General features: G+C 39.0%; 4 protein-coding genes across 4 annotated transcripts; 3 read left to right on the top strand and 1 right to left on the bottom strand.

Annotated features, from left to right (window-relative positions):
• The first annotated feature begins 65 nt into the window (after positions 1-65).
• On the top strand, positions 66-6,861 carry LOC146381302 (uncharacterized). The gene is made up of 2 exons (XM_084937274.1): positions 66-1,536; positions 4,732-6,861. The coding sequence occupies exons 1-2, from the start codon at positions 1,240-1,242 to the stop codon at positions 5,500-5,502; spliced, it is 1,068 nt and encodes a 355-aa protein (XP_084793400.1). The 5' UTR covers positions 66-1,239; the 3' UTR covers positions 5,503-6,861.
• Positions 6,862-6,963: 102 nt separating this feature from the next.
• tmem101 (transmembrane protein 101) lies at positions 6,964-11,697 on the bottom strand. The gene is made up of 4 exons (XM_084937276.1): positions 11,518-11,697; positions 10,763-10,943; positions 9,709-9,855; positions 6,964-8,478 (listed from the first exon to the last, which is right to left on the bottom strand). Exons 1-4 carry the CDS (start codon positions 11,646-11,648, stop codon positions 8,170-8,172), a joined length of 768 nt encoding a protein of 255 aa, XP_084793402.1. The 5' UTR covers positions 11,649-11,697; the 3' UTR covers positions 6,964-8,169.
• Positions 11,698-14,342: 2,645 nt separating this feature from the next.
• On the top strand, positions 14,343-15,203 carry gngt2b (guanine nucleotide binding protein (G protein), gamma transducing activity polypeptide 2b). The gene is made up of 3 exons (XM_084937278.1): positions 14,343-14,486; positions 14,651-14,739; positions 14,880-15,203. Exons 2-3 carry the CDS (start codon positions 14,656-14,658, stop codon positions 15,006-15,008), a joined length of 213 nt encoding a protein of 70 aa, XP_084793404.1. The 5' UTR covers positions 14,343-14,486; positions 14,651-14,655; the 3' UTR covers positions 15,009-15,203.
• A 987-nt stretch (positions 15,204-16,190) lies between these two features.
• Positions 16,191-26,391, top strand: LOC146381305 (inactive all-trans-retinol 13,14-reductase). The gene is made up of 11 exons (XM_084937279.1): positions 16,191-19,510; positions 20,088-20,270; positions 20,578-20,819; positions 20,921-21,116; positions 22,074-22,271; positions 22,356-22,475; positions 22,587-22,725; positions 23,330-23,439; positions 23,932-24,098; positions 24,290-24,449; positions 25,873-26,391. The coding sequence occupies exons 1-11, from the start codon at positions 19,354-19,356 to the stop codon at positions 26,040-26,042; spliced, it is 1,842 nt and encodes a 613-aa protein (XP_084793405.1). The 5' UTR covers positions 16,191-19,353; the 3' UTR covers positions 26,043-26,391.
• The last annotated feature ends 1,130 nt before the right edge of the window (positions 26,392-27,521 follow it).

Here is a 27,521-nt window from a genome sequence, read left to right on the forward strand (position 1 = left end):
TCAACGACTTTTTTTGAGAGCAACTTTTTTTTGTTTTTGTTTTATGTTTTTTTTTTTTTTTTAAATTGCCAGAGTGCTGTCTTTTTCTTGTCTTAACCCTGATTTTATATGACATCCTCGGCATACATTTGGCTGCATTCCTGAGGAAACCCCTCCACTTCACTTGTGTCACGTGAACTCAGACTGACCATCAGCTGTCCTCAGTAAGGACAACGTTTTAATCAGATACGGGTTACACTCGGGTTTCACTTTCTGTCCTGTTTGGTAGCGTTGTAATCTGTGTAATTACAGGAAACTGACGCCATGTCTCTTTCAAATTAATTATTTAAATGTTTTAAGCCTCTGGGTTACTCTAAAGCTGGTTGATGACATTTGCCTCCATCCTGTGGGCAGCAACGAACTTCTCAGTAAATCAGTGTGAATTTTTAAATGAGTACCACTAATGGAGCTGGAGTTATGTGGGAAAAATGTTCTTTTTTCCTTTTTCTGGGTGGAGGTAAGGCTACATTTCAGGTAGGCTGATGGTTGTTGTTCAGTGATATCTTGTGGTTGTCTTAATGAATTATTTCAACTCCAAAATGTCAGAAAAGTGTGAAAAATGCTCCCAAAGGTGAAGTAGATTTTTTTTTTTTGTTTTATAGAAAGGTGTATTTAAAAAAAAAAAAAAAAAAAAAAAAAAAACAACAACATTATACGTAATAGCCAATTTTAAGGTTTTTTTGGGGCAGTCTTTAAATATTGAATTGTTTTTGCTGACTGATCCTCGGTGCTTCCAATATAATGGTCCTGATGGTGAATGCTGTACTGAAGATTTACTTTTAAAGAGGCTTTTCCATTACATTACTACCAATGCTACCTTTACCATAATAGAGATTATAAAAACTCATACAATCTTATGTAACATGTTGCTGAAATCACAGGGTTATGGGAGTTCTATGATGAAAAAGAGCTTAATATATCCATATAGAAGAGCAGATGTAAATCCTTACTTTAGGAAAGGATCCAAAATGGACCAAGTTTGCTGCCCTGATGTGGTGGTTATGTGATCATCTGTTTAAGCCATTAATCCCTCTCTAATCAGGAACCGTTCGATGTTTGCTCATGGAGAATTTGTTGAAATGACAGCGTTATCGTGCCCTTGCAACAAATTCTCTGGGTTTCTACATGTATTTCTCGGGGGGACTACAAGAGGGTAACCATGCCTTTCAGCAGGAGTGAGGTCACTCAGATCCCAGCAAGATGCCTGGCTTTGGCTGCACTATGCTGGCCGCGATGTTCCTGCTCCCTCTCCTCCTGAACGCCGTGCTGGGCTTTAAACTGTGCCCCAGCCCCTGCTTGTGCTATGAATCTTCAGACCTGGTGGACTGCAGGTCTCGTGGGTTGACCCGGGTCCCATCCAGCATCTCCCACGGCACCTGGCTGCTGGATCTAAGTGCGAACAAGGTGACAGAGGTGCACACCAGGTCTTTCATAGGACTGTGGTCACTCAAGATCCTCCTCATGTCCAACAACAGCATCCATATTCTGCACCCACAGGTACGTCAGTAAGAGCTGGTTATTGTGTGTTTTCTGTGTTTGATATTTTAGTGCAGCTGTAGAAGTCTTTAGATTCTTACATCAAAGAAATAACCACACTGGAAAAGGAGTACTGCAATTTTCTAATTAATATTTTAACATGAACTGGTTATTGAAGTTTTCTTTCAAAGTCAGTATTTAGTGTCAGTTTGTAGTCTTAGTTTAGGTCTTAGGGGGTTATTATAAATTTAGATATTGGGTGGATTTTGTCAGAGGCATATTTGAGAGGTTTAGAACTGATATTACAATGCGGACGGCACACACAGTCATGCAGATGTCCTGAGCTCGATAAGCAAATGCAGACATTTTTCCAGGACAACCAGCAAAGCAAATTTAGCCAAACTGACAAAAGCTATATATTTTATTTCTGCGAACTAAAATCCATCCTTTCAATCCTGAATGGTTTATCTAGTTCAGGGTTGCACAGGGCAGCTGGAGCTTATCTGAGTTGTCACGTATTAAACCCGATGAGATGAGAGGCAGAGTACATCCTGGCCAAATCTACGCTACCACAGGGAAATGAAAAAAAAAAAACGTTCACTCACATTAACATACAGCCAAGTTAGAATCAGCAGGTAACCTAACAAATGTGTTATCTAAAAGAAACTTGCTTAGATTTTCAGTGGGGCATTAGTATATGCAGTACTGTGCAAAATTCACGAGCTGAAATTCGTTTCTTTATATGTTGCCAGGAAGATGGGAAATGAGCGCACTTTATTCAAGTGTGCACACATACATGGAAATGCAGTAAATAAGGTAAAACAGAGTTTGTACAATTCTAACAAACTTGAAAGTCAAGATTAGGTAGGACCAGCTTTTAATCTTCTGCACCACCTAAACTTTCTCTATGCTTGCACTGGCAGTGTGTTTGGGATCAATGTCATGCTAAAAATTTAAGACACTTCCTAGATTATATTGCACAGTATGATGGTATTTTACTTTTCATCTCTAACCTCCACTGGCTACAATGCAAACCAGGAAAGAGCCTTCACTGTGTTTTACAAATGGATGTAGACAGCCTTATCCTTTTCAGGGTCGCGGGGGGGCGCTGGAGCCTATCCCGGCTGTCATAGGGCGAGAGGCGGGGTACACCCTGGACAGGTCGCCAGTCTGTCGCAGACAACCATTCGCACTCACATTCACTCCCGCATTCACACCTACGGGCAATTTAGATTTTTTTTTTTTTTCAATTAACCTATCCCCACAAAGTGCATGTCTTTGGACTGTGGGATGAAGCCGAAATACCCGGGGAGAACCCACGCAAACTCCACACAGAAAGACTCCCTTAACTGCCTTGATGGTGGAATTGAACTCAGGACGTTTTTGCTGTGAGGCAACAGTGCTAACCACCGTGCCGCCACCTCCATACATATTGATGACAATTTAAACCAAAAAAATTAAAATTTGGATTTCTCAGTCCGTAAGAGCTGTTGTCCTTGATTTTCAGTCCAGCTCTTGTGTGTTTTGGCATACCTCAACCTTTCCTCCATTTCCCTTTCTTAAGAATGGCTTCTTGACGTCCAATAGTCCACTGAGATCATTTTAATGAGGCTGAAGGAACTGATGAATCACTAATTTCCTGTGCCAGGTCATTGCTGGACTTTTTTACTGTTTGTTTGTTTTGTTTTTTTAAAGGAGATGACTGTCACACCATCTACTTATTCTTTTTGCCTCCACTTGTCCATTTTCCTCATTTTGCGCACCATGCTGAGAGATGCCAAGTTTTAAAGAACTAATTGGTCTTTGGAAATCACCATGTTGGTGCAAAATACAATTTCATGTCTTTCAAACTGTGTAAATTTTAACATTTTTCATAGTCTTAACTAAAGAAAGGGGAGCAAATGTGTTTCTGTCACCAGGCTGCAAATAACAAAGTGCCAAAAGATATTGTTTAAAAAATGGTTCTTTGCTAAATTGTCGATGATGTGTAGACACAACACTCTTTCAACTTGAACTCCCTTAATGCATTTGTTTTGATGTTTAATGATTAATAAGTTAGTGTTAAGTGTCTTAACAAACAAACATCTTTCCAAAAATGGTAAAAGGACAAGGATGAGTGAAAAAGCAGCCAATGTCCAAAGATAACCTTGACAGTCCTCCAGAAAACCCGGGAAACTACTGCTCAACAACACTTCATAAACAATTTTAAGTCTGATTTCTTGGAATTAAAATATAAAGAAATGAGGGGTGACTTTAGCACATCCATCCATTTTTGCTGCTCATCTGGTTTCGGGGGCAGCAGTCTAAGCAGAGAAACTCAGACTTCCCTTACCTCACTCACCGCCTCCAGCTCTTCTGGTAGGACAACAAGACGTTCCCAAGCTAGCCAAGAGACAGCAAGTCTGGTGGAGAGAGTCCCAGCAAGTCCTAGTCTGCCCCAGGGCCTCCTCCCAGTAGGACGTTCCCGGAATACCTCACCTAGGAGGTGTCCAAGAGGCATCCTAGTCAGACCACCTCATCTGGCTATTTTCGATGTGGAGGAAAAGCAGCTCTGCTAAGAAGCCCTCTCAAATAACAGAGCTCCTCACCCTATATCTAAGGGAGAGCCCAGCTACTCTTTGGAGGAAGCTCATTTCTGCCGCTCGTATCCACGACCAGAGCTCATGAACATAGGTGAGGGTTGACCAGTAAATCAACAGCTTCACTACTATATAATATATAACTCTTTTTTCCCCCCATAAAGACAACATTTGACCTCTCGTGTTCCCTTCATGACGAGTTTTGATACATCAGTTCATATCAGTAAAGATGTGGTTTGATGACCTCACTAACTTTTCATATCCACACCCGGTTATTTTCTTATGCAAGGATGCATGAAATATAAAACAAACCACCAGTTCAGAAACATGGGTTAACTCTAGAAGATTATTTAAAGGGAAGAGTTAAAATTTCTATTTCTCCAATCAATTCAAAAATAAAATATTTCAATTAAATAGAGACAAAGAAAAAGTCGTCACAGCTTTGTTTGGGATTTTAGCTTGGCGGAAAAACCCTTCAATTTCCCTCTGGAACCGGTTTCCTGAGATGAGATGCAATATATATTTAAAAGTTGCTGCGAAAGCACACCTGATAACTGACCACATTTTAAGTTAAACCACAATTCAAACTCAGCTGATTTGAGTAATGTGTTGTTTCTAATTTCTTTTTCCATTTTAGTCTCTGTCATCCCTGCAGTTTCTGGAGAAGTTGGATTTGAGTTTTAACCGGCTGCGGTGGCTCCCTCAGGACTTCTCTCAGGGCCTATACTCCCTCCAGGAGCTCCGGCTGAGTCACAACCTGCTGCAGCACTTGGACTCCAAATCACTGGAAGACTGTGGCAGCTTGAGGAAACTGGACCTCAGTTACAACCACATCCGAGGACTGGACATCAAGGCTTTGAGCAGCCTGTCTCGACTGAGCTTCCTCAACATGGAGGGAAACAGGCTGAATGTTCTTAAAGATGGCCAGCTGAACAGGCAGCAAACTTTGGAGATCCTGCTGCTCAACTACAACAACATCTCAAAGATTGAGGCCGAATCTCTGGCTCCCTTGCGAAGGCTCTCTCTGCTAGGTCTCAAGGGAAACCAGCTAGAGCACATAAGATTCAAGACCTTCCTGAAGCTCCAGACAACCAGCACCTACCTTCAGATGTCCCTCAACCCCTGGATCTGTGACTGCGAGCTGCAGCGCATCTTTGGCAAGATCAACCACGTGCGACATCTGCACGTAGAGGACTACAAGGACATCATCTGTCATGCTCCCGCTCAGCTAGCCGGAAGTCTGCTGGCTTCAATGGACAGCCAGCTGTGTATAGCTGAGACTGCCTCAGTGCTCGTCATCACCATCACCGTGATGCTCGCTGTGATTGGTGCTCTGGTAAAAGCGGAGCGCAACCGTAAGAACAAACAAGCCTCAAGTGAAGCAGAGTCCCAGGGACAAGAAAAGTGATACTTTTTACTCATTAACAGGAACTTTAGGACTAATATGTGACCTGATTCTGGATGCTGAGCAGCAGACAAGTACAAATTATCACATTCCATTCTGTTTCAATGCTCTTTAAAGCTTTTTATACTTATGAAGCAGGCACTGTAGGAAAAAGGAGAGAAATCAAAGTGGAAATGGCTCATGTAGTAGCATAGTAAACAATCCAAATTTACCCATATGTTCTGGGTAACATGAACATTATATGTGTCATCTTGTATACTTGCCTAAAGAATTTTTTTAATGAGACGCAAACTTTGTCTTAATCTACAGATTACAGCAAAAGAGCGCGAGTAGGGCCTAGAGAAGAGCCTGAGCACTATTCCGGTGCGTGTAGGACTCATTCAACATCAGGCTACCTCCGAACATTTTTGAAATTCCCTTTACTGGTCTGACGACACAGCCACAGACTGTGGCTGAAAACTGGTTGGTCTCCAGTACCTGATCTTTCCTTTTTGTCATTGACCTTTTTTAAATGAGACTATAAGCTAAAACGTGTAACATGTTCCATATGGGATGTGACACTATGGTCATATTACACTGGTATTATTGTTGATGGGTATTTCATGTAAATATTGTATGAAGAAATCTTTATTTTAGCAATGGTGGCCAAACCTATTGCAAAAGTTCATAGCAAACCAGAAAACAAAACAAAACAGACTGACCAGTCTCGCAGGTTGGAAGTGATTCGGTGAGATTAGTAAAAACATAAAACCAACATATGACTAAAAAAATTATTGAAGTCATTAATGGAATAAATGGAAGCTCAAAGGTGCATCTTCTTTAGCTAAGTATAAAAACACATTCAGGTGTTTTCTTTGTGTTGAACTACATGTTGGTTTAGACACTGACACAAGCCACACATTAAATATAAATCCTCCAAAAAGGCTTTATGCATAGTTAATCACTCATCCTGGTAATTATGCCTCCTAAACACACTACACAGTCTTGGACATGAAGGATCTGTTACATTCAGCCTTTCTTCCTTGTTAACTGAATGTTGAGCCAAATTGGGCACATCATAGAAAACAAACTGCAACTTTCAGTAAAACGAAGTGACTTGAATACCCATTTAACTAAACAGTTATTTCATATAAAATGTGAGTGTTATTTATACAAAGAAAAGCAGTTAAAAAGTATTACAGCTGTAGACATATAAAAGACGGACTGGGTCTAAAAAGTGAAGCCAATCGAGTTTGTAAATTTTGGAAGGAGAATAATGAGTACACTTATTTGTTAAGGCTTATGATTGACAACCCATTAAACAATGAGAGTGCTGTTTCATAGTCAGACCTGCTGCTTCTAATAACACCACAATGGTGAAGGTAAAAACGCATATCTGGAAGCTTTAAAGCCAATGGGAGACATCACATTGCCAAGCCCACCTTTTACACCGTCTATGATGTCAGACAGGACTACCCATTGAAAGACTGCTTTAAACATAATGTTTATTCCCAATAGGCCAGCATAGTCATTCCACTTCAAAAGCAATATCACATAAGACGTGCAACAAATTAAAGGAAAAACCTGAACCTCTGACCCTTCCCCTACAGTGAGGGGTGGGAGTTAATTAAACTTTTTATAGGAGTTCTAAATTGGCTGCAGGTGTGAGTGGCATACCCTGCCCCTCGCTCTCACCCAAAGTCAGCTATGACAGGATCCAGTTCCAACATGACTCTGGTTGGTGGTTAAGAAAGACAGATGTATGTATGTACGTACAGGAGAGCTGATGTTTTAAGTTGGCGCTCTGCAAAAAACAAATCACAAAATCAGTGAATAATCTCTTAGGTTAAAGCTGTTTATTACAGAGACAGCTGGACTGAAGCTGTTCTGGCTCAACATGTTGCTAAGCACAGATTGGCAATTAATCAAATTATACTTTCAGTTATAATTTTGGCCTTTTCTCAGATTGGTCTCACTGCTGTGTGGTATTTTGCACAGTACTGCTGGTGTGGAAGAATTTATCAAAAATGATGCTTTTGTTGACAACTAAGATAAGAACCACCTAGGATAATGCATCTCAACTTTTCTTCAGGTCAAGAAGGGCTTTGGAATTAAGGCAAATTTAAAATCTGTTACAAACATGGCTTCTAACAATTACAAAAACAAGGTAATGGACATAAAACTATTTGTGTTGTTCCTTTGCAGCCGTGCACTTTCATCCCTCTCTAAAACCCCAATCAAGCTGTTGCTTCATGATGGCTTTTTCCTTTAATTTGTCACCCAGCAATTTTTCCCTTTTTTAAAATCACGTATTTAAAACATCCACTGTAAATAGTGATTGAAATCATTAAGACCTCTTTTAAAAGTTCCCAGTAGGTTTGTAGTAATAACACTCCGTGTCAAGCTTCAGAGCATATCAGAAACAAAACTGTAAACATAAATCCAAATAAATTATTAACATTTAAAAAGCAAGGTTGTGTTTTTTCTTTTTCCTTGCAAAAGCAAAGTTACAAACTGGATAATCGACGCAGCTTACATCCAACCGTCTCAGCAGTGACTGTTTTTAATCCTGAGGCGTCATCGAGTGACGGCAGCTTTGAATACAGAGTTGGGCCACGATGAAAAGGCCAACGACATCTTCCTCTGGTGCACACACCTTGGTCTGTAAAAGCTGTCTGAGTGTGTGACTGTTCAGCCATCAGTGGCTAGGATCAGTACAGCGGCGAAGATGCCCACATTATGACCTATCAGCTTCATCTGGTTCCAGAACTCCACCTTCCGAGTGTGGTGCCAGTAACCAATGTTACCATCGATGAGCAAGATAATAAGAGGAAGGATGGTGGCCAGGATCTGAGCGGCCAGGCGGATGTAGCAGCCGGAGAGGAAGGCCAGAGCCAGGATGCCGAACACCACCTCCAGCAGCATCAGAGTGACCTCTCCCCCGACGATGTGGTTCAGATAGACCTGCCTGTCCTCTTTGCTGTGCTGGAGGGAGTAAACCTAGTGGGGAGAAAATAGCACTGCAGTATTTGAACTAAAAACAAGGTTTGATCAACAAAATGTTACTCAGAAATTTATGGAATATCATTATTATTTCATATAAATGATTATCTGGTTTGTAGAAATTAATTTCAAGTAGCTAATTTCGTGTTATTTGATCACAGAAAGAATTCTGGTCAGACTCTGAATCTAATTTAACAAAACAGATCAATTCAAAAATGACCAGTACGCACAGTTTTGTCTAAGCAGCACTAAAAAGATATACACTTAGTTTATAAAGACACTAGGGAAAATAAGAAACATCTTATATTTAAAACCGATTTAGTTCACAATGGCATTGAGTGAAAATAACAAAACTTCACACTTAACAATCTAGGCCTGGGTCGTTGTGGCAGCTGTCTAAGCCAAGATTCCCACACTTGCTTCTCCCAGCCAACTCCTTCAGCTCTCCTGGGAGGACACCAAGATTTCCCTAACAAGCTAAGAGACATTATCTCTCCAGTGTGTCTTAGGTCTGCCCTGGGGTCTCCTCCTAGTAGGACATGCCCAAAACACCTCACCTATGACTGTTCCCACCGCTAACACATGACCCTACGCTGTGTTCACTGCATCATTCCATGTTTGGCACTGATCACCACCTGCACTCATGTATATATCATGTATATATCTATCTACTTAGCACTTTTAATTCTTATTCTTATTTTTTATTTTATTTTTTTTCTCATGTCTATTTAAGCGTTATTTATGACAGTATGTTTGCACTAAGCACCGCAGCAATTTCCTAATGTTGTAAACCTGCTCAACATTTGGCAATAAAACCCTTTCTGATTCTGATTCTGATTCTGACCTAGAAGATATCCTAGTCAAAAACCTGAACGACATCAACTCATCGCCTTAGAGACACTGTGATGTCTCCTCGCAGTGTCTCTAAGGCCAAGTAAAGACACCTTCCAGAAAGAGCTCATTTCCACTGCTTGTATCCACAATCTTATTTCTTTAGTCACTACCCACAGCTCATGAACAGGTAAGGAAAGGAAAGTAGATTGCTAAATGAACTGCTTTGCTTTCACACTCAACCTCTCCCTCACTGAACACACTCCACCACTCCATGTGTCAATCTCCTGCTACACTCTCCCCTACTTGTGAGCAAGACCTGGAGATTCCTAATCTCCCCAAAGTGGACTATAGCCCAACTAGCTCCAAAATCTACAGAAGTGAAATGTGTCTTACCATGCAAATGAGATAGACTCCCAGAAAAACTTGTCCAGTAGACTGCAGGGATCTGCTGCGAGGTTTCTGTCTGTATACTTCCCCTGCGCCGCTGGCCAGAATCAGAAAGCCTCCAATAATGGCCAGCGCTCTGGAGTACATTCGCACCTGCAGTGAAAAAGATTCAAACTGTCACAATCTGGGGCAAGTTCCTACCACAGTTGCTCTGATAAAGCAATCTACTCTGACTTGTAGTGGTGGCCCAGATCCAATTTCACCGCCATGTGTGACACAGATCCACTTTTGATTAATAGCTCAAAGACTAATCCGGGCCATTGTTTGATTTAGTAGAAGTTTAACCTCCATCAGTGGTCAAAAAATTAAATTTATTACATTCAATGAGTATCAGACATAAACAAATGTGTGCTCAAAAGTACTAGAGTTCATGTGTAGTGCAAAAAGACAACACAAAAATAAACATCTCGAAGAACATATTACTGCATGTTGACACCATGCATGTTATATATTATCACTTCAGACTGGTGTCAGATATTACATTAAATAAAATCTGTCAGGCAATGGTGAGGCAGAAGATCTGCTATGGCAACCACTATAGGGAGCAGCCAAAAGATTATTCAGAGGGTCCTCGTAGGTTTTATTCATAGACAGGATTCTCCAGAAAGTGGGAGAACCAGCAGAATCCCATCTCCAGTCTCTCCACAGAAAGAGACAATGATACAGTCATAACAAAAAAGAAAATTTTGGGTTTTCAAGTATTCTCTATGACAGACTAATTTATTCCTTTTCAAACCAAACTCTTCCATTTCACCAATCTTCTGAACTATTTTTATCCACTCAGTGTTTGTTAGAGATTGCTTATTTAAACACTTATTAGTTATTGCTGTCCTACTTTTAGTTAACAATATAAATATAACAAAAAGCTGTCTTTTTTTTTTTTTTAGCTCAGGTAGCACATTCACTAAATAACACTAAAATCAAAGTTAATCTGTTTAGCTGACAATTTAACTTATCTCTGTGAACAGAACTTACTTTTCTATCAAAGGACGTCACTCACCTTAAGCCATTCCCCATAATACACCTGCTCTCCAACGTATGACGCGTAAGTACTGATGGCAAGCTGTACGGCAGCAGCCAAAGCAAACCACCGTCTCTTCACCCCAAATGACATGAAGCTGGCACAGATCACCGCAGCGCCCATGTCCACATACAGGTACGGTATGTGGATATCTGGCTTCCTGTAGATTGTTGGGAATTAAAAGCGTGTCAGTGGGTCAGTTTTTCCCCCGCCTCAAAATAAACTTTTGTGTTACGTTATAGATTTACATTTATATTTATACATTTTCCGTGGAGCAGCTGTAAGTACAGGATGGTTCAAAGGGGTGTGGTTGTCCACCACAGACTGAAAAAAAACACACCCAGTATCAACACTGAAACGACGACCAAGAAAGAAAATTACAGCCTACCCTATCTAAAATTACAGACGAGGCCAAATATAACATGGCTTCTTAATTTAAACCACTTCTTCAGCCCATCAACTTTCGGCATGGGAGTAATTTCTGCAATTCAACTCACATTAGCTAGCAAGCACATTCCCACATTTAAGATAAAATAAAAAAGGTTGCTTCGTGTAACTTTATCCTTTAAACTCAACCTTTTCAGCCATAACAATTTCCAGCTAATACTTCTCCAATAACATGTTTTAATATTTAGACTATTTTTTTCCCTCAAAGTTTGACTCGATCTTTAAAGTAGCAGGTTGTTAGCGCGTCAGCTAACTTGAGCTAGCTCTCTCGTTCTTTCTTTGTTTACCTTTTCGAGTCTGCTCGTTCAGCAAAGAGCATCAGCATGCTGAAGCAGTTCCAAAATCCAAACCGGGTCAAAATAAACGCCCCCACTTGGCTTAGAAACCTCAACATCTGCTTCCTACTGGGACCCGCCATCGTTGCTGCTGCACATCTAATCGCCAGCGATACAGTATCGGATACATCATTAACTTCCGGGTAACAATATGTTCACGTGTCAAACTAAAAGCATATTTTTCAGCTATTATTTTGAAAAGATTTTTTCCTGTCTTCCTATTGGCTCATGTGACAAACAGGTGGGTTGGGCCACCGGTGTGGCCCAATCACTGTACTGGCGGGAGAAAAGCTATTCGACAGCCCCATCTGCAGGAAAAGATTCGTAATCACAGAAAGGATTAGAGGTCATGCGAGGAAATGATAGTTGACCTCCATTGCTCTAAATAGAAAAGGCTTGGATTTCTTTCTCCTATTAAAAAAGATCGTCTTTTAATATTGATTCATTTTTAGTGAATTCATTAAGGCATTCATTAATTTTTCTTCAATAAAACAAGAAAGATTAGGCGACTTAACGTCAAGTCATCTAGTATCCCTTAACAATAACTATGCAAAAATATTTGTAAATATTTTCTTTTCTTTTTATTGAAAACTGAATTTGTATACACCCCCAAAAAGCTTGTATTTAATAGATTAACGCTGTTGCTTAAAAGCATTAAGTTTTATATTGTATAGTTGTATAGCTTACACATTAACTTTTTATATTCAAAATATAAAAGCAAATATTTAGTGCGAGTCTTACTAAAATATTTATTTATATGTAATACAGTAAATATTCTATATAACCTCTATGGCTCTGATAAAAGCCTCAGTAATTTATATTGTCAATTTATCAGGCCCTGTTGCATCTTAAAGACTTCATAGTATCATATTATCCTAATAAAGCATTTGCTCTAATACTCTAATACTGCTCTAATACTGTAGGGTCAGTAGCTTACAATATAAAGTGCCAGGAGGTAACTGCTGTTGTGAATTGAGCTACATAAATAAACTGAATTGAATATTTTTTGTTTTTACTCTTGATTGTTTATTGTACTAAGGTAGCCAAAATCAAAAATTAAAATATCTTTAAACTTGATTCTGGTTTCATTCAATTACAATTATTATTTTTTTTAAACTTTATACTTAATTTCCAACTTATAATTCATGTATTTTTGTGTAACTGTGAAATATAAATGAGCAGTTTGTTAAAACTCTTCCAATCCCATAAAAATGCTATGAACACACCAGTGAAGGTCCTGCTCATTAACAAGTGTTCATAACAAAATAAATATTCCAAAAACAATAAAATAAATTGTCAAAGCCACCAGTGACAATAACAAATACCTGTAAATGACATTTAGCGCAGCTGTTTTGCAGTAAAAATGAACTCAAGGTGGGGAAAAAGCCTCTTCACAATGAAAAGGAGTGTTTCTACTCTGCTGTTAATCCACAGTGAGGTTAATCTTGAGTAAATGAGACTAACCCAGATTCTGATAATGGCTTAGTGTAAGTCCCACTGAAGCTTTAGTGGAGGCTAATTAGCTTTCCATGTCTGTCAGATGTCAGTTGGAGGTGATGGGAACAAAGCGGTGAAAATGTTAATGCTTCCAGATTGAGTGACGGCAGCTAAATGCTATCACTTTAAATGAAATGAATGGCTTTCAGTTAATGTTCAATGTGTTGTTTTAATAAATTAATAAAGTACTGCCAGTACAAAGCTGAAAATAAAGCCACATTTGAACAAAAACACTTTACTCACCAAAATATATTCTACAGAAACAGCAAGATCGGAAACCCTTCCTTATTGTTTTATGATGATCAGCAATCTCACCCACCTTTGTATTTATTTTCACTTCTGTAACTTATTTCCAAAGTAAAACTATTGTCAGTACTTTAACTGAATTAACACTAATGACATTAGAATTAACATAAATATGCAAATATCCACACATTCTTCACTGAAGCAATGCAGATAAGTGAACAAAGAACCCATTTTACTTTTTTCTTGTACTTTCTCTGAAGGACATTTCTAACGGCTATTTTTGTGCAAAGCTAACAAGTGATGCCACTAACTGTACTTCTGTCAAAAGCATGTCTTTGCTTTGCACTTGTGTGTACTGCATATGTTTTTTTTGCCCTTTTTTCTATACATCTCTCTTCTCTCTACATTTCTCTATGAATCATGCAGATAAGCACAGATGATAGATAAACCAATAAGAAGTCATGCCTTTTTATTCCTGCTATTTTGTTTTAAATCACTTTGATGTCAGAAAAGCATGCAGTGATGCAAAATAATCAATAAATTTCCTCAAACGAGTTAAAACTGAACTAATGAGTCTGTCATGAATATGTATTGACAGACTCATTAGTTCAGTGATTCTGTAATAACTGCACAGATTCCACCATGGTCTATTTTGCATGATCAACCTAGAGTATAAATGAGTCTGTGGTACCTTATGTGACACAACTCTGTGCACTGTATTGTTATTCCCAACTACCTGAAATCACAACTATCAGTTTAAACAAACAATAGTTTTGGGTAAAACCTCTTTGGGGGACAGACCACATGTTTCTCAGAGCATATCCTCTGCAAAGGATCTGCTGTTCCCACATCTATCATTTCCATTTCCATGTCTCACTTTCTCCAGCATGGCGTCAACAAATTGAAAGGATCTGTGTTCCCTTGCCTTCCTCCTTCCTGTTTAGGGGTCACAGCTCCTGATTGTTTAATCTCATCATGAGGGATTGGTGACATCAGGCCCAATCCTGTGCCGACCTCATCTGAAAGCCAGCACCGGGGATCAGCTGAGATGAAGAGCAGTGGGACAGCACAGATCAATCAGTGAGCAGAAGCGATCGGACTACAGTGAGGCACACAGTTGATGAGCTCTTAGGGGCCAGCACATTTCTCTGATTGTTGGGGACCCTGCCATTCAACAGGTAACGACACTGTTTCTTTTTTTTAAATCTTTTTTTAAAATTGAGGATTTAAACCAAACTTTGACTATTAGAAAAATCTAAATACATTAGGATAGTTAGTAAAGTACACTTTTTCAATCTGTTGTGACATTTAACATATTTTGAACTGTAATTTCTTCTCACAGCCAGGATGGCTCGGGATATGTCAGATAAGGAAATCTTGAAAATGGAGCTAGACCAGTTGAAGAAGGAAGTTAGCACACCTAGGACACCAGTAAGTGCCTCTTCTTTTAGCACAATTAGCTTTAACTTTATCCACCAAAGCCTTTTGTAAACATTTAATTAAGATTAATTTTAAATGACTTGTGCGACTTCCCTGATCTTCTTTGTTTTCATCTTTCCGATAATTAACAGGTGAATGCAAACTGTACAGACACAATTACTTATGTGGAGGGACTGGCCCCGAATGATCCGCTGATTAAGGGTGTTCCCGATGACAAGAACCCTTACAAGGGAGACAAGGGCGGCTGCATAATAACATAGCACATAGAAATCCAAGGAAAAGTCACACAGTTTTTTATGAGAGTTGGTTGCATTGCTGTGATATTCCTGTAGCCTTTGTGGATAAAATGTACAGTAGAAAGAAAACTGAAATCTGTAATGGATAATTCTATCTCTGGATTTCTGTATGCACCTGTGGATATTCTTTGTCAATTTATAATTAAATCCAAATAGCTGTGCAAAGCTTCAACCTGACGTAGCTGTTCTTGTTATTGAAAAGACATAACACGTGATTTTTTTGAGCTCCTACTGTACTTTAATCTCATTTTATCACACTGGTTAATATTAAATAGTGATAACTACTCACTGATTTGCGTCCAACATCCCTGACTGTAAGTCAACATCTCACCCATGTTACTGTACAGAAAGGGGTCAAAGTCCCAAGAGAGTCAGTACTACTAATCGGATTTCTTTGCTGAGGTAGAGTCAGTCACACGGGTCTGTTGACACGGAGCCGCTTCCTGTATCAAATGGTAAATGGCTATTTCTAGTCCATAGGACCCCAAAGCGCTTTACACTACATTCAGTCATTCACCCATTCACACACACATTCACACACTGGCGATAGCAAGCTACATTGTAGCCACAGCTGCCCTGGGGCGCACTGACAGAGGCGAGGCTGCCGGACACTGGCGCCACCGGGCCCTCTGACCACCACCAGTAGGCAAACATGGGGTTAGTATCTTGCCCAAGGATATTTGGCATGCAGCCAGGAGGCAGCCTGGGATCGAACCACCGACCTTCTGATTAGTGGCTGACCTGCTCTGCCACCTGAGCTACAGCCACCCAAAGTCTTTAAGCTTATTCCACACTTCATCCTGACTTCCATTTTGAGCTCTCCATCCAATTAGTGACGCTTTCAGAGCTGGCATCAGGAAATACAATTAAAGAACTCAACATTTGAGTCATCAAAAACTCAACATCTACCTGTCAAATATCTTTTTGAAGAGGTTTAATTTTTTCAATATTGTAAGAATATTATAATAACACAAAAGATAGATGATGGGGCTGCTGGGTACAGATTACAAATCAGAGTATAGAGACAGAAACTAAAACAAATACAAAAAAGGAGCAAAAAAGGATTTTTGAAACATAACCTATAAATATATATAATTATCACATAATTTACAAGTAAATAGTAAACAAATTATTGCATGATGACTTGTTTATATAAGTGTTATTATAAAGAATAAGTAAGATCAAAAGATCAAAAGAAGAATCACTTTTAAATGCACCAACTGTGAGTCTAATAAAGTTTTTGTTGTAATTTTAGTGTAATGTAAAATGGGGGAGTGAAAGAATTTTGAAAAGCCTCAACATTGCTGAACATCAAGTACACAGGTGTGGGGTAACCGGAGTTTTTCTGCCTATTATCAAACCAATCAGTCACTCCCTGCTTGGCTGGGTCTCAACTAATAATCAAAACTGTTTAGTATTTTCAGTCTACAAACAGAGAAATCAACAGGTCAGCACGAGTGGAACCAAATCCAAATAAAACTGATAAACACATAGATAATGTATAAAATAGGGGCATAGCTTCTCAGTCTAAAATGTGAAACCTATGCAAAAGTGCCATAAAGCTGTTTTCTTTCTAATGGCCAGTAGGGGGTAAATCTGGCACTTTAAGACAAGTAGACTTATTTTTTCAAGTCTAGTCAAGTCTGGTTAAACAGCCCTAGACTGCCATGCTCTCTGATCTCAGTTAATACTTTTCTGATGAGTTTATGGTCTGAATCTGTACTTACTAAAGACAATATGATATTTATTTGTAAATTTTTGTCACCTTTAATGTCCAGATGGACACTAAATCAGGGTATACTCATGACTGTATAAGCATCACAGTTTTACTTTCACTTGCAATGTTCGAATTCAAAAAGCTAAAATCTCAGCAAATCAGCTACATTCATCTTGTATATGCTGTCTAGAAGGAAGAAAGAACAATTTTAAGAGGTGAGGTGTGTACGAATCAACTGCCCGGGGACCCTCAGTAGAGTCTTCATCAGAGTCTGCAGTCAGAAGAGACCAGCAGCCGGGCTTGGGGGCTTGTGGGCTGGAGTGCAAGCTTCTTAAGTACAGCAACCCTAATAGCTGCTGCGGTTTACTTAGACCCACTCTGTCCTATCGATCTTTTTGAGTTAACATCAATCATTTCTTCTTCTTAAACAACAATGTGCCTTTAAGTCTCCATTCCTATAGGACTACTGAAAGATGATTAATTTGAAATATGATTAATTTATTTTTATTAACTGGCTACATACCACAGGCTTTTGAGGTGGTGACAATAAAGCCATTACTTAAAAAGGCCTTACCTGATCCAGCTGTGTAAGCTAACTATAGAACAGTTTCTATCCTTCTTTGCATTTCAAAAATTCTTAAAAGAGTAGTTTTAAAATGGTAAGCGTATCATTTACAAAGAAATGGTTGAAAAGCTTCAATCAGGATTTTGAGCACACCATAGCACAAAAACAGCAGCAATACTTTTTACATTATGCTTCCCTGAAGTAATATTATTAGAAAACACTGTACATATTTTCATTGGTATTTCTGATGTTAACTAGATTCACCTGTATTTCTAATGCTATAACAACTCTTAACGTCTTAAACCCACAAGAGTTACTCAGCCTGCTGAACTGTAAAGGCATAAAACATGACACATGCATATAAAGTCTAACGCAACTTGTCCATAGTGTATTATCTTAATTGCCTTATCAGATTACAGATATTCAGAATTTCTATAATGTATAATGCTTCCTGTGAGTTGGTTGCAATAACAAAATGGGACGTTACCTTTAAATTACCACCTGTTATGGGAATCTGAAATAAATTGAGACAACCAGATTGACTTTATGAATTTGTAACCTTTGTAAAGGGTTCAAATATGGAAGTCTTCATGCTTTTTTTGACCAAGAAGGGTTGTAAGCCTAGAATGTTTATTACAAGTTATCTGCTGTGGTCACAGGATGTTATTCGAACACTGTTATAAAAAAAGATCACCATGTACTGATGTACAGGTGCATCTGAAAGAATAAGGTAAGCTTGACAGAGCAAAATCTCACAAGTCTCAGTTAGTCTGTGAAGGTTCTCAGTCATCCAGGTCATCGTAGTCAAAGGAGCTTGCAAAGAAAAGCGTCTGGACTTCTTTAAGTTTACTTGAAGACGTTTCACCTCTCATCCGAGAAGCTTCTTCAGTTCTAAGGTCAAATGGTGGAGAGTCCCAGATATAAGTCTCAGTTACACATCTCACAAGTGTTACAGGCTGAAGTTTGATAGCTCAACAGGCAATGGACCCAACCCCAGCATTACACAAAACCATCAACATGTAGCGATTATTTACATCTGCATTTAATATTAAAAAAATCTACTTGAAGTTTAAGGCTACATTTCTGTCTGCCACAATTTCAAATTCCTTTCGACCATCATAGCAACTTGTTGCTTCATTGTGGTTCACCCTATCTGTGGCTGCAGATTAAATCTGTAGCTCAAAGTCGAATGAATGAATGTGTAACTCGAGTGCAAAGTTCATGAGTGGATTACGTTAAGAAAACTAGATCAGCTACAATCCACATATAGCTTCTTTTAAGAGAAATATAACATTGGTGCAGCAGGTCTAATTTCAGTGTTATTAGACTCATTTTCTTCTATCGTGTAAGAAGTCTGACTCTTATATTCACCAGTAATGATTTTTAAAATGCTAAAATTTACTGAAGCAAGTTCCCTCAGATGCCCTGTTGTAAAAACATAAAATTGGACATGAAGTCCCAGAAGACTTCAATACAATATTATCTAAATTGTCTTATCAGATACGAGCAATTACAACTATCTCTATCTAGATTTGCCGTGAACGCTCTAGATTGACTAAATGCAGTTTATGCAATAAAATGGGTTATTGATTTGAAATTAATATCTTTAGTATTTATTCTTTAAAACAATTGGCATTCAGATTCCCCTACACAGTTTCAGTATCTTTAACATTTTAGGAATTTCTTCAAAAAAAACAACAACAAAACAATTAGACCAGTTCCTAATTTTCCTTTGATGTTTTTGTCTGTGCCCTAAATGAGTGCTCAGCAAAAAAAGCATTACACACCATCGTTATTGTAATCTGTTATCACAGGAAAAATGGGCCTTTTGCCACTTTACTGCTTGTCATAACACATATATCACTACATAGCAATCTCTTGACCCTTTTTCCCCAGACCTTTGGCATTCAGCACGATAAAAGGTGCCTCATCAGGGAGGCGAGTGTTTAGATCACACCTGCAATTGCTGCTGTGTACAGTCCTGCTGCAGATCGAGATCCAGAATCAGTGATTTGACAGTCTCTGAGATGTGGCTCTTGATTTTCTTAGTCTGCCTGCTCATATGTGCAGGTAGCACATACTGGTACCTGTTTGGGAAACCGAGCCCCTTCTCGCTCGACTCAGTGAGACCGCCTGCACCGCGGGAGTTTGATCAGAAGAAGCGCGACAAAGTCATCAAGCAAGGTAAAATGACTGCAGGTGAAAAGAGCTGCATGCAGCATCAGAATAAAGTTGTTCCTGGATAATCAGAATTCCTGCAAAGCAAAGTCACTGTTACTTTAAAAACCTTTACTTTGCATTGAACAGAGGTTTCTGTGACACCAGTCTGATGAGGTAAAGATTTTTTTTAAAAGAGATGTCTATCATTAAATAAATACATAGATAATGAATATAGATATCTGAAATGAATTTGCTATAGTCATTATAAGTGCTGATACTGTTATCTTAGTGATCTTAGAGATGAGAAAACTGTCACTAAATAAACCGACTGTTTTTCCATGTGTGTTTTATCTTTTTTTTTACAGCTATTGCTAATGGGAAAACCCAGATGCAGGCACTAGTTCAATGTTTATGACAAGAGAAGTGTGCAGCACAACCTTCAGCCTGTATTATGTAACACAGGTTGCGAACGATGCATTTTGACGCCCCAGTTTCAGCACTTGGACACGATAAAATTTATAATGGACTTTTATGATAACGATGTGAACTGGAACAAAAATCTTTGCTAGGTTAACACCACCATCTGTATGTTTCTGTGCAGGTTTCAGTGTTGACAAAGTGCCCAAGAACCTGGATGTCATCATCATCGGCAGTGGTATTGGTGGTCTGACGGCTGGAGCCACACTGGCCAAAGCAGGGAAGAAAGTGCTGGTGCTGGAGCAACATGACCAGGCCGGAGGCTGCTGCCACAGTTACATAGAGAAAGGCTTCGAGTTTGATGTCGGTGAGAAATCTTCTATGACTGACACATAAGTATCACCCTTTTTAAAGAACTGTTACATTTTCCATAACAGTAATTTGGAGAATCATTAGAGATTCATGCTAACAGCTTGAATTACATAAAAAATAACGGACACAGAAAGAATAATGATACAACTAAAGCAATAAGCTGATGATAATTTGGTCTGTCTAGGGTGACAGCTGCTTTTTCAGAGAAAGAGCAAATAAAGGCATGCGCTCAGCCATCATAACCCTACAGTCCTAAAAATCATTCTTTTCTATCTAAAAATGTTCACTTCCTTCATCTTCAGGGCTTCACTACATTGGCCAGCTCCATGAGAACAGTCTGCTGCGTATCGCCTTTGACCAGATCTCAGAGGGCCAGCTGGAGTTTCACCAGCTCGATCAACATTTTGACACCATTCAAATCGGCCTGGGCAACGAAAAACGACAGTACACGATCTACTCTGGGAAAACTGAGATGAAAGCTCACCTGATGAAGCAGTTTCCTGATGACACAGAAGCCATTGACAAGTTCTTTAAAATCATGAAGGTGCTGTTGTTACTTTATCACTTATTACACACATATTTCAGTCTCAACTGTCAGAAGCTTTAAAAATAAAATGCTTACAAATTCCCCTGGTTTTTCAACAGATCTCAGCTAAGAAGACGCACTATCTGGCAACTCTCAAGCTTATCCCGCAGTGGGTGTCTTTATTCCTGCTGAAGTCAGGCATTGCAGACCTCATCTCTCCAGTTTTCCGCCTCTCTGGCACATGTGCAACAGATTTTGTGAACACCCTGACCAGCAACAAGGATCTCCATACCATCTTTTCTTACTTTTTCTATGGTATGTACTCAAAAAGTTATCGTCATAACAGAAAACATAAGATATAATATAGTTATTTATTTATATTTTTGCCACTGAAAATAAAATGCTTTTGGATATCTAGAAGTCAAAATTTAAGGTTGTTATATCAAAATCTTCAGTCAGATATCTCAAAATTTCAACTGAACTCCAACCTGAAAAAAAACTTTTGATTTTGAGTTAAGTTGAAAATTGCTCCATATCATGAGACACACAACAAAAGAAGACAAACAAAAAAGAGAGAGAGACACATACACAAGCCTTGTTAAATCAATACCAACAGTAATGTCTTGCCACATCACAGAAGTGTAGATCCAATGTGTCCCGAAGATGGGTGGGAGCTTGGGTTTCCCATTAGTTTTTAGAAATCATATACTGTATATTTGGTACATATTTGAGGACAAGTTAAAAGAGAAAACCATCATAAGGTGTCTGGAATCAGGTGTTGGGACACCAGTTGTCAGAAGATCTTTTTTTAATGGTCAAGAGCAGTAAAACCCCCCCCAAAAAATCTCTCATCGAGGCTCTAATGAGTAAAAGCGTCATAGCATATGATTTACATCAGTCCTCGAGGTGGACATGGTTACTCTGAACTTGTATTGATTTGCAGTGACGCTTCTAGGTAAGGGAAATAGAGGCTGTAATATTATCAGAGGCCCACAATGATAAGACTACAAACCCTGAGATAAATATAAAAAGTTACTGTGGGCAATATGTACTGTATAATAGGGGTATGCAATTCATCAACTTTTTAAAAATTCTGTTACAATTTTGTCTTCTAGCAATTAATCAAACAAGAAAATAAAGAAAAAAATAACAAATATTGTGCCTCATTCTGTTTTGCAGTAATTCCCTTCCTTCCCTGCTGTCGCCCCTGTAAAAAAAGGCCAATTTCATCCCTTGCGGCAGATTTAGTTCACTTATTCTTTATGTATATAGGTGTGCCACCAAAGGACTCCAGTGTCCTGATGAATGCCCTCATGATTCATCACTACAAACGAGGAGCGTACTACCCTAAAGGCGGGGCCAGTGAGATTCCTTTCCACATCATTCGCAGCATTCAGAAATATGGAGGAAACTGCCTGGTGAGAGCTCCCGTCTCCGAGATCCTGGTTAATGAAGAGGGAGCTGCTTATGGTGAGAGCAGAATCCACCTCATTTTTAAAATCAGTGTAAGGTTAAGATATTGTCAAGTCACTAGTGTGTGTTTGTTTGAGATAGGTGTAAAGGTGAGGAAAGGTCAAGAGGAAGTGGAAATTCATGCGCCTGTGGTGGTTTCAAACTGTGGAATCTTCAATACGTTCCAGAAACTTCTACCCCCTGAGATACAAGCCAAACCAGGTGAGAAACTTTACTGAAACTAAGGTAAAGTTGGCCAGAGCGACAAATGCAAGTGAAGTGAAGATGATACAAGGTGATAAATAATGTCTAAGTAATGCTTCTATATTATAGATATTCAGCAACGACTGAACATGATGAAACATGGCAGAGGATCATTATTAGTCTTCTCTGGCTTTGATGGGACAAAGGAGGAACTGGACCTCGTTTCCACTAATTTCTGGCTGTTCAAAGACAATGATATGGACAAGTCGTGAGTATTGCAGAGCACCGATTGCAAAGAAGAGAAAGGCAGCATTAACCAACCACAAGAGGGCGCTGCCGTATCAGAATAAACAAGAAAATCTCTTCAACACAAGCCTGCTCAAGTCTCACACATTTTTATAGATCCAATCGTATTTCAGAACAAAGAAAAAACACCGTAGCTGAAGATTATGCTAAATATTTTATGTAAATAAACACAGTATATGGCTTATGATGTTGTTTTTTTTAAAGTTAAAGGTCCTTTCTTGTTCGCTATATAGGGCAGAAGATCAGTCATGTTCATCTCCTTTTGTCTGTGTTTTGTCCAGTCTCCTTGTGCTCTATTTCCCCTCTTTTCTACTTTTTCTTTACCCACCCAACCGGCCATGCTTGAGCCTTGTTCTGCTGGAGATTTCTCCCTGTTAAAAGGGAGTTTTTCCTTCCCACTGTTGCCTAGTGCTTGCTCATAGGGAGTCACTTGATTGTTAGGACTTTCTACAGGCGAGGTGACTGTTGATGACCGGTACTACCTAAATAAACCTTAATTTAATTGAAACAGAGTTAAGATCGCTCTTTATGGGATTTATGATTTGTATTTTTTTTATTTATTTTAGGATGGAGGACTACTTTGGATTGAGCAGAGAGGAAGCACCTGATAACATCCCCATGTTTTTCATCACAGTGCCATCTTCTAAAGACCCTGAAGCCAAGATAAGACATCCTGGTACATATTAATAACAATTACTCACTATTTCTACAGTTTCCAAAGGATATTTATGAGATCTAACAAAACATATTTTAAATGAGGATTAAAGTGCTCTATACTCTCAAGACTCTTTGCAAGCTTTGAATGACTTTGAATAAGTAACACTGTCCATCCCTCTGCCTGAAAGAAGCTGTTTTAGCTCCCTTCCCCCTTTCTTTAAGCCATCCTTCTTCTGATAGGCTGGCTCGATGACTATATAAGGACATCCTCTCTGTTTGATACTATAGAAAGCCAGGAGAAGAAAAAACCTGTCAAAAACTGGGCATTGAGGGCAGTCTGAGGTCTCAGATTTTTACATGAACATATGTTGACCTCAAAATTTTAAACGTCGAGCACGTCAAGTATTTAGCTTTAAAATAAAATATATCCTTTGGCATATTTTATACGATCTCACACAGAACTGAAAGTCCACACAAATTAAGAGTGGTGACTTGCTGTTCATTTCTACAGGAAAATCCTGCATGACAATACTCACCATGGTTAACTATGAATGGTTTGAGCAATGGAAAGACACTACTGTGCGCAAAAGGGGTGATGAATACTACAATTACAAAATGCGATTTGCTAAGAACCTCTTTGACTGGGCCTGCACTGTGTTCCCTAAAATTAAAGACAAGGTAGGATCCGTCATGTTTAGATGTGATTCTGCTGTTTTTCTGCTGTATGTTAAATTTAATAAAAAATTATACTTTTAAGGAATAAAGAAAAAAATCAAAAGCTATTGGTAATGTATACAAACTATTAATGCTTGTTTGTTGACATCAAGTAGGAAGGGTTTTGTTAAATCTGCATGTGTTGTGTTTTTCAGTTGGTTTTCCAGGATGTGGCGACGCCACTGACAAACATGCACTACCTGGGTGCTCAGCATGGAGCCATGTACTCCGCTGAGCACAACCTGGAGCGTTTCCATGCTGAAGCCGTAGCCAAAAACAGATGCAACACCCCAGTCAAGAACCTGTACATCTCAGGTATGAAAATATGGATTTTATGCTAAAAATCATCTCCAAGAATTGAAATCTTATCAATTAGGTTTTAGGATAGAGTAAAGTAAGGGTACATAGATATATTCCCAATCATCAAATTATTTTGAATCAGCTAGAAATCAAACCAAGCGTTTTTGGTTTAGTAGTTAGCTTTATGAGTATTGACAGGACTTTAATTTAAGACCACTTTTCAGTTTCACAAATAAATAATACATTTCATAAATGAAAGGTAGAAACAGCAACACTGAGCTGTGAGCAACTGTGAGCAACTTTATACACAAAAGTGACCCGTGGTCCTCAAGTTCCCCAAAAAAATGCATACAGATTTACCGTACAGCAAAGTTTAACCAATCTTAAACTGTTGCTGCGATATAACAGAATGCAAGCTGTTTTCTAGATAACTGAATAATAAAACTTGATTTAAGCTGAGGGAAATACTACTTTTATAGAGAATATAATGCTCTTAAGCTTATCTTTTTTTCAGGCTTAATGATGAGCTGTTCTTTGAAAAAGCATAATAACTGCACTTGGTTCCAAGATTATCTGGTTCTTGAAAACCATCATCTTATTTGTGGCACTGGGAAATTGGCTTCTGAGTATAGCGTTTACAGCTATCTAGAAGCTTGTAAAATTAGATAGGCTAATCCCTTTTAATCAATATAAGTCCCTTTTGGTGAACAATGTACAGTTTTCTTGGAACTGACATTTTTCATGCTGATGTCCTTGCCTTCTTGGTATTATGTATATGATAACTTTATGGGCTTTTATTGCTTTATTGTATTTTCATGCACTCAGCGCCTTTTCCTGTTTAAATCAAAGGTTCGAGAGGAGGTGGAAGGATAGTAATTGACTAAGATGATGCTTTTAAATATGACAGTTTACTTTCGCTGTATCTGTTAGCAGCAAATAAGTCGCCTTTTGCTGGTTGACTACACTGGTGCTATGAAAACATGATCATAAAAAAGTCCCAAAGCAGAGACGGATATATTATTGGGGACGATCGTGGCTCAAAAGTTGGCAGTTCGTCTTGTAATCGGACGGTTGCCGGTTTGACAGTCTCGGTCGTTGTGTCCTTGGGCAAGACACTTCACCCGTTGCCTACTGGTGGTGGTCAGAGGGCCCGGTGGTGCCAGTGTCCGGCAGCCTCGCCTCTGTCAGTGCGCCCCAGGGCAGCTGTGGCTACAATGTAGCTTGCCATCACCAGTGTGTGAATGTGTGTGTGAATGGGTGAATGACTGAATGTAGTGTGAAGCGCTTTGGGGTCCTTACGGACTAAGTAAAGTGCTATACAAATACAGGCCATTTACCATTTATTTAAGAAGCTTCAGAAGAAAGAACACACCGATTTGAATATATCTTCCAAGTAATGTCTCATACAGAGGTATGCATGTGTGGCTGTGTCTTCCAGGCCAAGATGTGTTCAGCAATGGGATAGCTGGTGCTCTGCATGGTGGACTCCTCTGTGCCTGTGCTGTGTTGGACCGCATTATCTACATTGACTTGCTCCTCCTCAAGAAGAAGCTGAAGAGAAGGAAAGCCAGAGAACTGGCAAAGCTGTCTCAGAAGAAACTGCAGTGAAATTGCTCTCTTCTTCCCCTGCAGGACAAAAACGGAACTACACAAGTAGGGTACAACAGGACCCTGAAATATTGTGGGAAGCTCACGAGAACACAACACATTCTCAAATCCTAATTTTTTTACATTAGAATTCACTTATTTGATGGATAGGATGTCTTGTTTTTATTAAGGGCAATAATCCACTTGCAATGAAGACTCAAATTTAAATAGATTTTTATTCTTTTGGGGTTTTTTTTGTGTTTGAAATGATCATTATGACTGCGGCAGATACTAAAATAAAGTCTGTAGCCTGCTGGTTCACTCATAAAAATCATATTTTGCATCATATTTTGTCACACTAACACATCCATTTCTCACCTTGTTTGGCTTTAAGGTTTTCATATATGCTAATCGCAAATTATCTTAACAATATATTTAATAATCCATCAAGTACTTACAGATGTTTTCAGTTGTGGTTGTTGTGCTGTTAACAAATACTGAAAGCAATTTTAAGAAAACTGTGATGCTGTAATATTTAAATTAATATTTCTTTGGGGTGGGAATGGTTTTATGAGAAATGTGTATATATTCGTACTTTTTTGTGTGCACATAAAACAAAGATGCAGGATTTTCACAAATTATCATATCAATCTTTCAACAATAATTATTTTATAGTGTTGTGTCAAATAGGTTATTATTTTTGCTGTTTATTTAAAGATCTTTTACAGGTGAACTGAGATTACAAGGCCCCTGTGGGTTTAGTTCCCACCTATGTTGTTCTGACCTGACTTCCAAACCCTCGTTTTGTTTGTTTAACTGCTGAAATCAAACATATGAGGGGAAACCTCAGACTTCCTGCAGCAAGTGAACATTTCCTCAGTAAACGGTGGGCAGATTGGTTGACAAGCTGTGGTTTGTAGAGGACGACTGGGGGGATCCGAGGAGAAGAATGTCCCCTCTGTCCAGGCAGACGGTGGTATGCCAGCACCTCTTTCCCTCCCTGTTAGCCTCCAGTCCCTCTGCTCTACAAACCCTGGATAGGCTCCTACTGCAGCTAAAGTTACAGTAAAAAAGCTGCAAACTTTACTATCTTTCATGCAATGCTTTAGAATAAAAAGGGCCAAAATTAAATTCAAGGAATGAGGAGCTAATTATACTGACTGTGTCTGGCTGGAACTTCAGTACACCAAAACTTGTAATTACCATGGCATGATAAAGTGCACAACATCACCCGAAATAACTATTACTTTCCTACACTGAGTTCTGACTGACTCACAGACCAACTTAAATTCAGTTTTGCCCTTTTTTCAGTTCAGGAATCAAGTTAACTCATCCTTTTTTTTTTAGTGACGTGGCTTCATGGGAGTCAGCCTGTCGGATGGTTGGCCTGTCCATTAATTTGCACCAGGCTGAACTACTGGATGCAGCTCAAGGTGCCCAGAGAAAGACTCTTCCAACAGTGTACATTGTTGTTTTGAATGACAAAAACCACTGGACTGA

This window comes from Perissodus microlepis, chromosome 8 (assembly GCF_051167445.1).
Source record: "Perissodus microlepis isolate ML-2025 ecotype Zambia chromosome 8, ASM5116744v1, whole genome shotgun sequence".
NCBI classification, from domain to species: domain Eukaryota; kingdom Metazoa; phylum Chordata; class Actinopteri; order Cichliformes; family Cichlidae; genus Perissodus; species Perissodus microlepis.